We start from the raw sequence: 12,433 nt of genomic DNA, 5'->3' as shown, positions 1-12,433 counted from the left end.
GAAAAAATATTCAGATAATTGATTTAGCAAAAGTAGCAATACAGCATTATAAATAATTCTCCATTACAGTCAAAACTCCTGCATTCAAAATTCTATTTAGTAATAGTACAGAAGTTCTGGCAACAGAATAAAATTGAAGCAAAAGTAAATTATATAGAATGCCCCCTGTCAGAGTTATTATATTATTACATCATTATTGTTGATGTATTAACGTGTAAATTGTAAATTGTAAGTTGTAGTTGCTCAAAGTGGAGCTAATTTTAACTTCTTTATTTATAGGTGGTTTAATCTACAACAATGTATCATGTTTTATTAAATCATTTTTTATTTTTTTATTAATTATTTTTTAAATTCTTAGTTGAAACTGTATTTCTGGCTGTGATATGAATGCAGTGGAGTTAAAAGTACAAAAAAAGTATAAATATAATGTAGCATCAAATGTAGATACTCAAGTACCTTGAAATTGTACACAAGTACTGTACTTGAGTAAATGTACTTTCCATTGCTTCCCATGTCACTTTGAGTTTCGCTTCTATGCATCTCAAATGTTCCACTTCACTGTTCCTCTGCTGAAAACCTCCACTGTAGTTGTCTTCCATCTTTCCTCCAGTACGCCAGCATGGAATTAAGACAAATGTTTCATTCGAACGACATAAATGCCACATAAGCTCGGATATCAGTGTTCAGATAGACATTCCATTACCACAAATAAGACATTCGTGACATTTAGGACCACATATAAAAGTGGCCAAAATCAGACTTCAAAGTGTTTTTTTCTCTGTTCATGCTATGGTTTTAAAATACAGATCTGATTCACAAATGAGGGGAAAAAAAATCGAATTGAGACCATAGCAACTTGAGCACAGCCCAATTCTCTTTCACACACATTCTTTGAGCAGCTCTGTCTCCTTTTTCCTTTTTCTTTGTGTGTGATCACTGGGCAAGAAGTATGGAAATTCAGCTATTTTTTCCCCGTCCTTTAGTCGGTTTCTGTGTACCAGGCCTTTGTCTCTCTCTTTGTTCCTCCATTATCTGTTCCTGGTTGCATATTCATATATGCATGTCCCTGAAAACTGTCACAATACAGATTCCTGCAAGCATGCGTCTATGTGACTGGATGTTCCCATGCAAGATTGCGTGTGCATGACTTTGTGTATGTGTAGTTGTAAGTGAGTGTGTGTGAGTCTTGCTGCACTGCATGCGCTCTGGTCCCTATTAAGCTTTTTGCTTTGATGCTCTTTCCTGCCGTTTGCAAGCTGCCTCGCTGATGGACATTCCTTTCTCGCCTGCTGTGCTTTTGCCAATGTAAATGCTTGAATGGGTATATGTGTATGTGCATGGCTTACTTCATATCTGTCTTACTTGACTGGTCTCATGTATACATACATGATCTCACTCACTCTCCTCTGTCCTTTCTTGCAATTGTCCTCTGTCATCTGGCAATTGTTTTAGGGGTGGAAGGAAGAGGAAGACGATGAAACTGAGTAGAGATCTGTCAAACCTGGTGGTGTTCACCAACTCTGTTGCTTCACAGGAGTGTCTGAATGAAGGTGAAACATTAAGCTCTAACTGTGCACACACAAGCAAATAGGCGGATTGCAATATTTCCTTTCAAGACATTTACTCATGCCTAACCAATGTTCCTCTTCAGGTACTCCAGGTGATGTTCTGTCATTTAGTGAGACCAGAGCCCAATCTATGGTCAATCACAGAGCTGAAGAGTTCCTGGCATTCAACCAGAGGCAACTGTCACGGATTTATCCCTCAGCCTATCGCATTGACTCGTCCAATTTTAATCCCCAGTTTTACTGGAATGTGGGCTGTCAGTTGGGTAAGACCGTTGTCTGTCGCTCAAAGCTTTTGACTCGTGTGGAGCTTGTCTTTTAATGAAAACACCAGGTGCCCTCCCTTAAGTCACATACCCCATCATTAATTGACACTGCATACACACAAACATACTTCATCACACACTCCATTTATGCATATCACACTCTGTGGTGTGCTAGTGTCCTGATTTAGTCATCTGTGCAGGGCCTAATGGGTAAGAGTGTGAGCTCAGTTGTGCAGCATTGTGTGTGTGATTGTGATTGTGTGTCTGTGAGTGTATTTATAGGGTTACAGTTGGAACAGGAATTTGTGAGGATTAAGCAGAAATACATAAATAAATAAAAATAAGATGGGTGAGTTAAAAAAAGGGTTGGAACTAAATATATTCATCCGCACTGGAACTGAACAGAGTTGAACAATCCAAGATCCGAGGAATTCCTGCCTGTCCCAACCAATTCAATTTAGCTTCATTCAGTTAAGTTTAGGCATATTGGTCTCTTAACATTTTTAAGAAATTATCACAGTAGGTTTGCAAAAATATATGAAAAGATAAACAAACGCCAAACTCTGAGCTGGATTACATTTGAAGATGTTTGTGATTTATTTCTTTTTTCTTTCCATTTTTTCTTCACTTATTTTCTTGCTAATCTGTTTTCACTAATTAAGGTTTCAAGGTTACATAGATACGCAGGCTTGTTCCTTCCTTTAACAAAGAAAAAATAATGGACAAACCAAAGAGGAATATTTTATAAATGCAAAAATAATGACTAGGAGAGTGAAGAATCAGTCTCATTTTTAGTTTATTTGTACTGCACCAATATCTAGATGATAATTGAGTCAGTGAATGGACACAGCCTGGCCATAGGAACAGGCGGTCACAGGCAGAACAGGCTACCCAGGGAGGCCAGGCAGTAATAGCTGCAAAATATGTTAAATATTGTCATACTCTAAGAGAAACAAGCTCTGTAGCTCTGTAGCAAATGTGCCTTTAAAATGCATTTTATTATATTGCATATGATTGTTGATATTTGTATATTATTGTATATTTATTGCAAATCATCTGTCAATATTAATAATTTTCTGCACTGCTTTGGCAACATGAGTTTCTGATCTGTCATGCTAATAAAGCTTATTTGAATTTGAATGTATTATCTGAGTAGAGCTTAAGTGACATTTAGCAACTAAACATTTTTTTTCTCTTTTAGTGGCCCTTAACTACCAGACGGAGGGCAGAATGATGCAGCTCAACAGAGCCAAGTTCATGGTGAATGGAGGTATTGGCTACGTCCTCAAGCCCCCTCCCATGTGTAAAGGTACTACAACAAATATACTGCATGCACACAAATAAGCACAAATACATGCATGCAAAAAAGTGCTTGTTCATGCAAATAAACACTAATGAGCATATTTTTTGTGATTGGATCTATGAAACAATAGCAAGTTATAAGCTCAGGGATAGCTCTGGTCATATGTAGGAATACAACTATACTGGAAAATATATACATTGGATAAGGGGATTTTAAATGTAAAAGTTACATCAGAGAATTAGATAATCTTGCTTTTGATCTTTACCATGAAATGAAATATACATACCATTGATATTGAAATATGAAATATATATACCATTTGATATTGTTATGTAGTTGAAATAGTAAAATAAAAAATATAAGAACTGTTTAGTTAAAATATAAAACGTGTTACTCAATCTATGATTAACCTCTCAAACTTTTGATTTACCATCTAACTAAGAACATGCCTGCATATATAGCCTGTGTCTGCTTGCTGCACTGAGCCAATATATATTTTTATTGAGTAAAATATTCAAAACATATCTGTGCACAATTACATGAAAAAGAAATAAGAGATAACTAGAGCATCACACCATATTTTCCTTGAATGCAATGTTTGCTCTCATTGGGATTCCATTGGGAAGTGAGCTTGAATATATTTTTCTGCACTTCCTGAATTCATAAAAATGATACCATCCTCATGATTCTACAATATTGATATCCTGTTATTTGTTGTGATATGAATTATCCAACTAAGGAGTAAGCTACACAGAAAAGCAGAACGATGGATGCGTTTTTCCCCAGGCAGGCTTCACATGTGATAGATTTGAATATAAATTTAGCAAAATCCATATAGTTCATATAGTCATATAGTCAGTTGCAGAAATGAGAGTTTATCTGCTATTTTTTCCTGTGCACATTCTGTGTATAAATATTTGGAAACCGGAACAAACGCAGCGATTAGAGAGGGCTTAGATTTTTTGAATTAAGTGATGACATAAATCAAAGTTCTTGCTCTGCTGTCTTTCATTCCCTCCAGGCTCCTTCAACCCATTCAGTGATGACCCACTTCCAGCTTACCCCAAGAAACAGCTCATTCTCAAGATCATTAGCGGACAGCAGTTGCCCAAACCACCAGATTCCATGCTGGGGGACCGTGGAGAGGTACAAACACACTGAACTCTGTGTCTCTCTCACACACAAAACTACAAACATGCACTGTTACACTTGACTACTCAGATATGTTCAACCAAGATATGGTCCTCAGAGGAGGTGGCATGACATACAATTTTAAATGTTTTGACATTTACTTAATTCCAAAAACAACTACAACAAAACATAACGATAATGTCTGCCAAATTAATTTAATGTAACGTAATATAACAGAATTGTATTGCCATTTTATCATCTCACTGCCCTTCCTTCTCTATCAGATTATTGATCCGTTTGTTGAAGTGGAGATCATCGGTCTGCCAGTTGATTGCTGCAAGGAACAGACAAGAGTTGTCGATGACAATGGTTAGACACACACACATCGACTTGAACAATATCAAAATACTGTACACACACTGAACTATTGAATGTCATTTCACATAACAGAAAATGGACAGAAATTACTCTAAATTTGTAGAACTATATTATCTGATTAGCATCCCCCCTTCTCAGCTTCCTAACTGCCTACAAATTTTACTTTGACTGATGAGTTCCCTTTGGTGAGATGTTGAGTATTTCATGTCACATCTAGCCAGGCCTGCATAGTTTAGTCAAATATAACTGTTGTAGAGGAGATCAGATTTCTTCAATTGTATCATCTTTACATTAAGTACTGTTATTGTATTTTAAGAATTTTTCCTTTTCACAGATGAAATTTTGACACGACACAGTAGGAAAAGCTCAATAAAATGAATGATGGCTGAATTCCATTTATCTGCTTCAGTTTAAGGGTCCTGGAATATTGTAGAACGTAGTCATCATTAATGTTATTAGTAACACCTGTGCTTTTCCTACTGTGACAAGTTAAAATGTCTGCTGTGGAAAAAAGGCCTACTGATGTAACATTTTATTGATCACAGTTAAATAATGGCAACAAATTATATTGCAGACCTTTTGCCCATATAAAACAGATTGATCTCTGAGACATGAGCTTTCCTAACCGAGGATTAGATAAATGGGTTGATCATATCATACTGTATGTATGGCACACAGACAAAAAGCAACTTCTAATAATTATTGCCATCAATCCTTAAAAAAAACAGCAGAGATTAAACAATGCTGCAGCCACAGATGCTGCACACTTTTGGCTGTGGAACACTGGTGGGATCAAAAGTCAGATTAATTAATTAGAGGCATGAAGGAAGCAGAACAGAGGGGTTTGCTAACATGCCTCCATAGATGAGGGCATCTGGCAGGGGGAAGGGAAAAGCCCTGGGAAAGGTTATGGAGCCCTGGGAGCCCAACAGTATTATAAGATTATTGTGCAGGGCATTGATCCATGAAATACATCATTTGACACACTACTACTTCAGACATATTTAACAATTTGCTAGATTTACATTCACATGTAGTCTTGCATGATTTACATCTGTGCTTGATGGAGATACTGATGAAACACATCCTAATGAGCATAAACTATATGTGTGTATTTTTCTCAGGTTTTAATCCAGTATGGGAGGAGACCTTGTCCTTTACGCTCCACATGGCTGAGGTGGCTTTGGTGCGCTTCCTTGTCTGGGACCATGACCCTATTGGACGGGACTTTATTGGTCAACGGACTGTTGCCTTCAGCAGCCTTATGCCTGGTCTGTGCAGAATTCTTCAGTGTTTTCATTTATATCTGACACAAAGAACTTTTTGTACGAATGTGATGAACTTAACAGAGGACACAGTTTGTCACTGCCAGTTAGACTCTTTATAGTTCCTCTATTTAACACAAATGGAAGGACAGACTCACCAATACACACTCACTCTTAAACACATAATTTTCCTGATGGCTTTAGCAGTGCTATGGCTATAAGGCACATTATCTTTTGTCTAGTGAGCCATTTGTTTGATTTGTAAAGTAAAAGACCTATGGCTTTGCAGGTTATTTTTGTTGTCCACATCCACCAGAGTTGTCCCTGAACCCCTGATGCCCTCTCCCCAGGCACCTACTACACAATCACCAGCCTGATGACAGTTGTTATCTTTCTCTACCACTCACTCTCTCTCTTACATGCTTTCTCCCTTCATCACTAACAACAGGTTACAGACATGTTTACTTGGAGGGGCTGACAGAGGCTTCCATCTTTGTGCATGTGTCGGTGCACGATGTCTATGGGAAGGTGAGTGCTGTACATTCCTGGTGTTCACTGTAGCAATCTCTTTTGGAAAATGAGATTATGGTTTTGAAGGTAAACAGAAAAAACATGTTTTTCTCAACATATCAATCCGTTGAAGCTATGCCTCTACAATCCTTTGTCTTTCTAGTGGAGCCCTCTAGTCCTGAACCCCAGCTTTACCATAATGCACTTTCTAGGAGCTAACAAGGTATCCTGGTGACCTAGGCTCTGTGTGGTTTTGCATGAAACAGTAATGCATGAGTGCATAAGTGCAGTTTGTGTTCAGCTGTATTTGCACTGACTTGTCTGTGTGTGACATTAAACGACTGAGTCATACAGTTTACTTATGAGGTCATTTTTATTCACAATACATTTTTTTCAACTGTTGTGGTATCATTGTCAACAAAGATGGAACAATTTGCAATGTAAGCATGCCTGCATAATCCATAATGGCTACTTACATATTGTTTGCTGTGATAATTTGAGGGGTAAGGGTGCCATCTATAGGCAATACATGTAAAAGCATGCATTTATAACACTTGTAAACTGAGTTCAATAGATGGCATATCTATTTCATTGTTTCAATGAAAATTAACTTCAAACTGTAATGTGTGAAAATGTATATTTGGTCTATATCAGAAGTTCACTTTATTTGCTGATATCTTTTTTCACTTCTTGTTTCCTTGCTGTTCTGCTCCTCCTGCCCTCAGGGTAGTCAACTGCGAGGTATCCGGGGTTTGTTTAACCGTTCTTCTAAGTCCTCTGTGGATACAACCTCCGCCGGCCTTCGGAAACGCTCCATCAGTGATCACCTCCTGCGGCGCACAGCCAGTGCCCCAGCAAAGGGTCGGAAGAAGACCAAGATGGCGCTGTCAGAGTCAGTGGCTTCGATGTCAGACCACAAGAATGGTACAGGTGCAGGGGCAGCAGGAGAGGGCATGTCAGGGAAGGAAAGAGGTGTGGAAAAACGTTACCAACCCCGAGCCCCCCTCACCCACAGACCTATCTCCATGCCCTTAGACAGGCTTCTGCAAGGGCAGCTGTCCCTCTGCTCCCCAGACAAGGAACGGCATGATATGGGTGCAGACACCGTCATTGGTGGGTATTTTACTGACCTAGTCAAAGAAATACATTCACACATGTATTTTGGAATTATGCAGATTATACCCAGATTACATCCATGCCAGTTTAATTTGCATTAGATTCATGATTCATTATCTAGTACTGAAACAAAACAAGCCACAGTAATATGTTACATTAATAATAACAATGAGTTGCTATTCATGTAATTTCTTTAAACTGTATTACAAAAGTGCCACTTTTTTTGCGATAAAATGAATGGAGTTCACATTTTTTAAAGCAGCATTTTGACTTGAATTGCTTTTCATGTTGATAATGTTAGATGTTTCCTTCTCTAATTTCACTCCTTTGCTTACTTGTTCTGCTACAACTATCTTAAAAACTCATGTGCAGTAACCATGTGAACTGACAGACTACAACCTACTCTAATTTCACTCCTTTGCTTACTTGTTCTGCTATAACTATCTAAAAAACTCATGTGCAGTAACCATGTAAACTGACAGACTACAACCTACTCTCCATGATACCTTAACATGCCTTTTCTGTCCCATCTTCATTTGTTGTGCTTCTTTATAGTAGAGAACTGACTAGGATATTCCTGCAGGTAATCTAAAATACCTATTGTCTGAAGGTTGCATCGTTCAAAAACATATCAGTATTACGTCCACCCAGTGTATTTTGTTCGAAAGTGGTCTGAGAAATATATTGCTGTGTCATTTGATCCCATCTGACCAAACCAATCCCATTTGACCATCTCTTTCCTATTCTGATGTTCGCAAACATGGATTCTTCCTCCACAGTCTCATTTTCCAGCTTCCCCTTCACAGTTGTACTTGGTGATCCATTTGTCTGTGTATTGCTATTGCCTTGTATTGGCTGGAGTGTTGTCATGTAATTGTTGGTTGGCTTTTTGTTCTACATCAAATTGTATTTTTATAATCCTATCTTTACTAATCTGTATGTTCAATAATCTGCGTCCATAGGAACATTCCCCTTCGACAGGCCCAGGTCTTCCTCTGTGGACCTTCTCATCAAATCATCAGCTTCTATTGAACAAGGCATCTCTTCCCCTTCTAAGACATACATCAACAAAAATAAAGAACTTGGCCAACCAGAGGAGGCTTCTTATATGGTCATTGGTGGAGGAGAAGTAAGAAGTGAAGAAGACTATGTCAATTACCAGTCAGAAGACAATAGAGTCAACAAATCAAAGATTATCTTCAAAGAGACAGAGAAAAATAGTGTCAGCTCACTTTCCACCAACAAACAGATAAGATCAGATAAACCAGAAACATCATCAAGCAGCACAACATTCACAGTTGCACCTTCAGTCTCCTCATCCTCCTCTTCTGCCCCTTCCTCTGTGCCCCCTATTTCCCCTGTCAGTATAGACTGTGATTTGAAGAGTCCCAGCTCTTTGCACAACAGCACCATCTCCAGACTCATTGACGCTGTGTCCTTAGGCAATGAGCAAGACACATGTGGCTCTATTTCTGCTCTGATTGGTCAGTTTGAGAGCACTGTTGACCAAAACGATTTCACATTATCCCATGATCATACCCCTTCTTGTCACTCAAACTTCAGGCCTACCACCCCTAAAGTGCTGCCAGATTCGAGGTCTCCTCTCAAGACCAACACAGCATCTACTAACAAGAAACACCTGATAAGTCCCCAAATGGTAGCTCAAAAAACAAGTAATGTAAACCATGAAATCCACTCACCACACAAGATTTCCCAGGCAGACCTGCCTGCTCCTGCCCTCCTCTCCAGCCCAGAAACTGCTGAGCTTGAGGAGGTGTACACCATTCTGGATGAGGAGTTGCTGTTGCCTGTATCAGTGTACAACTTGAAGAAACAGACAGTCCATGTTCAGGCAGACACTATGGAGGACACACCCTCAAACAGCTTGGGCTCCTCTCCAGCAAAGGCGGTTCAGGGTTTAGGGAAAGGGCACAATGTGGGCTGGGATGATATGCACAGAAAGAGAGGTGAAAGTGAAGAAGTTGAGGAGGCAGAGGAGAGTGTGTATGAGGAGGTGTATGATCCACCAACACCAATACTGGAGCTAGAGAGAGGTTCTTCTATAAGGCACATGGGCTCCTCTGTAAACAATGACTGTTTGCAGTATTTCCATGACTCAGCTGGGAATGCTTTGGCAGAAGTGGAGATAAATGTTGACGAGGATCCTTTGGAGATGATGCTGACCTCGCCAAAACATGGCCACCCATGGGAGGGGCTCACAAGTCCAACTAAACGCCATGCTATTTACCAAGCCAATGAGTCCACTCCCAAATACTCTCAACAAAAACAGACTTTGCCATACCATCATCCTCAAAAACAGTACCCATCATATCCGTCCAGTGTACCATTTTCAGAGTGTCCCTCCCCAATGAATCAACCTTCCTATCAGCTGTCCAACCACCTCCAACATCAGTCCAATTCGCAGCTTTCTCCCTTCCATAGACCGTTTGACTCTAGATCCTCCAACCTTAGTCCACTGCGTCAGAACAGCTACCCCATCCCTCAAAGCAATCCTGAAGCTTTTAACAACAGAGACTTCAACATGTCCTACACACAACAGAGGAGCTATAGTGGTAGCCAGATCCTGAGCAGATCTCATCAAGATAGGCAAGGGTATAGACAGATGGAGAGGGAGCAGGAAAGGTGCTTCCACAATGGTTTCTCCTCTTATGAAAGTCTCCCTGGCCAATCTGCCAGTAGAGGCCTATACTCCCCTTCTTCAGACTTTGATGCAGTGTACAGCCACCTGGACTTTGATTGCATTACACCCTCATCAGAGTCTACAGCTCCTCGAAACACCCAGCTACACAGCCAAAGTCAAACACAATCATATACTACAAACCCGAAGCAGTCACGGAACCAAAAGGTTTCCCTCACTGACACTGGGCACCAGTCAAAGCCTGAAACCAAAGTTTCACTACACTCGGATGTAGGGCCTTTATCAACTCGTCCCCAGTCTGGTACCATAGATTCCACAGCCCCCAGCCCATGTAAGTCCAAGTCCCTGGGAGACCTGACTTCTGAGGATATATCATGCAACTTCCAGAGCAAATACCATATTATTAGTCGAAGTTTTATCACTCCACATATGAGAAAACAAAAGAGGATGGGCACCATGGGGGAAGTAACTTTCCAATCGCAGTCTTGTGATCCACTTACAGAACAGCTACGTAAACTGGTCAGTCTGGAGGGGGATGACAGTGACAAATTTAGGCCCCAGCCTCCTCAGTTGCATCAGGAAACAAAATCCCCACTGGCAAACTCACAGTCAACAAGCATAGCACCCTCTGCTCCCAGGGATATAGATGATTCCCCTCCACTCCTTACCCGTCGCCTATCCTCTCGGAGTCAAAGCCGAGTGCGTCACATCAACAGCCGTGCCCGTGAAAGACAGCAAGAGGCTCTAAAGCCTCGGGTGGGTGTAGTAGTCAATAGTACAGCCAGCATTGGTGGGGTTGTATTGAGAAATAAATCAGCCTCACAGAATCCACCAGCCAACAGACACTCTACTGGTTCTTACATAGCAGGCTATCTTGGCGAGCTGGAGGACAGGGGACTTCCTGAAGGAGCTTGTACATCATTACGTTATGGAAATGGGGACCATTATGGAGATCGCTACTATACAGATGACTCTCTTCCACCTGTAGACTCGTCCCACTTTGCGTCAGAGCCCGAGGTTTACTTTCTGCTCAGACTATAGCCTTGACCATAATCTAAAATGAGATTAATGATCATGTGTGATTCTTTATGATGTTCAATTACACCAAAAGCCAGAAGATCAAGGAAATAAATACTTGCCATTGTTTGTTCCCATGTTCTCAGATCATTAGGTTTCCCTTATAACAGTCAAATAAATCTTTTTCTGGGTTATTACTAGAAAAAGATATAGTCTGTATGATATAAGTGGAACATCACATATAATCAAACATATAATGGTTGGATCTGACAGCATGAATTTCCTTTATGAAATGTCCACTATTCAATAGTGAATGGTCTTTCTAGTCGGGCAGTGTATTGTCTATATTCTGCTTAATGTGTAAATGTACGTGGGAACTTCGATTCCCTCCAAATGGCTTCCTAGACTGATTGTACAGATACTTGTTATCTTTGTCCCTGTGATGTACTGTCCAAACTGCGTACATTGAATATGAAGCAAAAAAGAAGAATTGGGGTTTAAGCAGAGAGGGAATGTCTTTCTTTGTATCATTTGAGTGTGTAGAATAATCAAACAGCTAATTTTAATAGATGGGGTTCAACTTTTCAAAGGTCAAATGTAAGTCTTCCCTCTTTTTTCAGTGGTATTTCTTTATTTGTGTCGTGTGTAAATATTCCTGTCATTGTTTTTAATCTGAGATGGATTTTAGTTGAAAACCATTTCTAACTGTACATTTATGTTTTTGTGCATGTTACCTGTGAACATGTCAAGCATGACTATGCACCAATTTATACAGTAGATGTTGCATCGCCCAACAACATTTGCACAGAACAAATACAGTAGTTGCATTGGAAACAACAGAGGATGTAGGCTTGTATTGGGTGCAATACAGTATATATACTTCTGTGCTTGGACTTGTTGCTCTCTATGATTTGTAGACTTTGAAAAATTGATTGCAAATTCAAAGATTTGGAATTAAAAGCTTTTTATTTTTATAATTGCTTTGATACAGACTGCAAAAATAATCTCTTGTTGGTTCTGGTTATTTTATTTTGTATGACTTAATGGAACAAAAAAACAGAGTGACAATTATACGGGGCCAGGCTGAGAAAGGGAGGGTGGCAAAGCTGAAGTTTTTTTTTTATTGTTTTAGTGTTACACCATCCTTTTTTCTTTCTATTGTTGCTCATCAAAGGAATGTGAGCATTTTCCTACCAATGCAATAAAATATTGAAATATTTGAT

General features: G+C 39.6%; 1 protein-coding gene across 1 annotated transcript in view; it reads left to right on the top strand.

Annotated features, from left to right (window-relative positions):
* Positions 1–12,395, top strand: part of plch1 (phospholipase C, eta 1) — a 57,799-nt gene extending 45,404 nt beyond the window's left edge. The window contains exons 14-23 of the mRNA XM_042413151.1: positions 1,453–1,550; positions 1,652–1,831; positions 3,033–3,140; positions 4,156–4,280; positions 4,550–4,634; positions 5,768–5,914; positions 6,357–6,436; positions 6,582–6,641; positions 7,144–7,531; positions 8,497–12,395. Coding sequence (XP_042269085.1) covers positions 1,453–1,550; positions 1,652–1,831; positions 3,033–3,140; positions 4,156–4,280; positions 4,550–4,634; positions 5,768–5,914; positions 6,357–6,436; positions 6,582–6,641; positions 7,144–7,531; positions 8,497–11,234 — 4,009 coding nt within the window. The 3' untranslated portion in view covers positions 11,235–12,395. The remainder of the gene's footprint in view (positions 1–1,452; positions 1,551–1,651; positions 1,832–3,032; positions 3,141–4,155; positions 4,281–4,549; positions 4,635–5,767; positions 5,915–6,356; positions 6,437–6,581; positions 6,642–7,143; positions 7,532–8,496) is intronic.
* Positions 12,396–12,433: the final 38 nt, after the last annotated feature.

The sequence above is a fragment of the Thunnus maccoyii genome, chromosome 6, assembly GCF_910596095.1.
Source record: "Thunnus maccoyii chromosome 6, fThuMac1.1, whole genome shotgun sequence".
Lineage (NCBI taxonomy): Eukaryota > Metazoa > Chordata > Actinopteri > Scombriformes > Scombridae > Thunnus > Thunnus maccoyii.
Note: the sequence above shows the minus strand (reverse complement) of the source record. Positions and strands in the feature narration are given on the sequence as shown.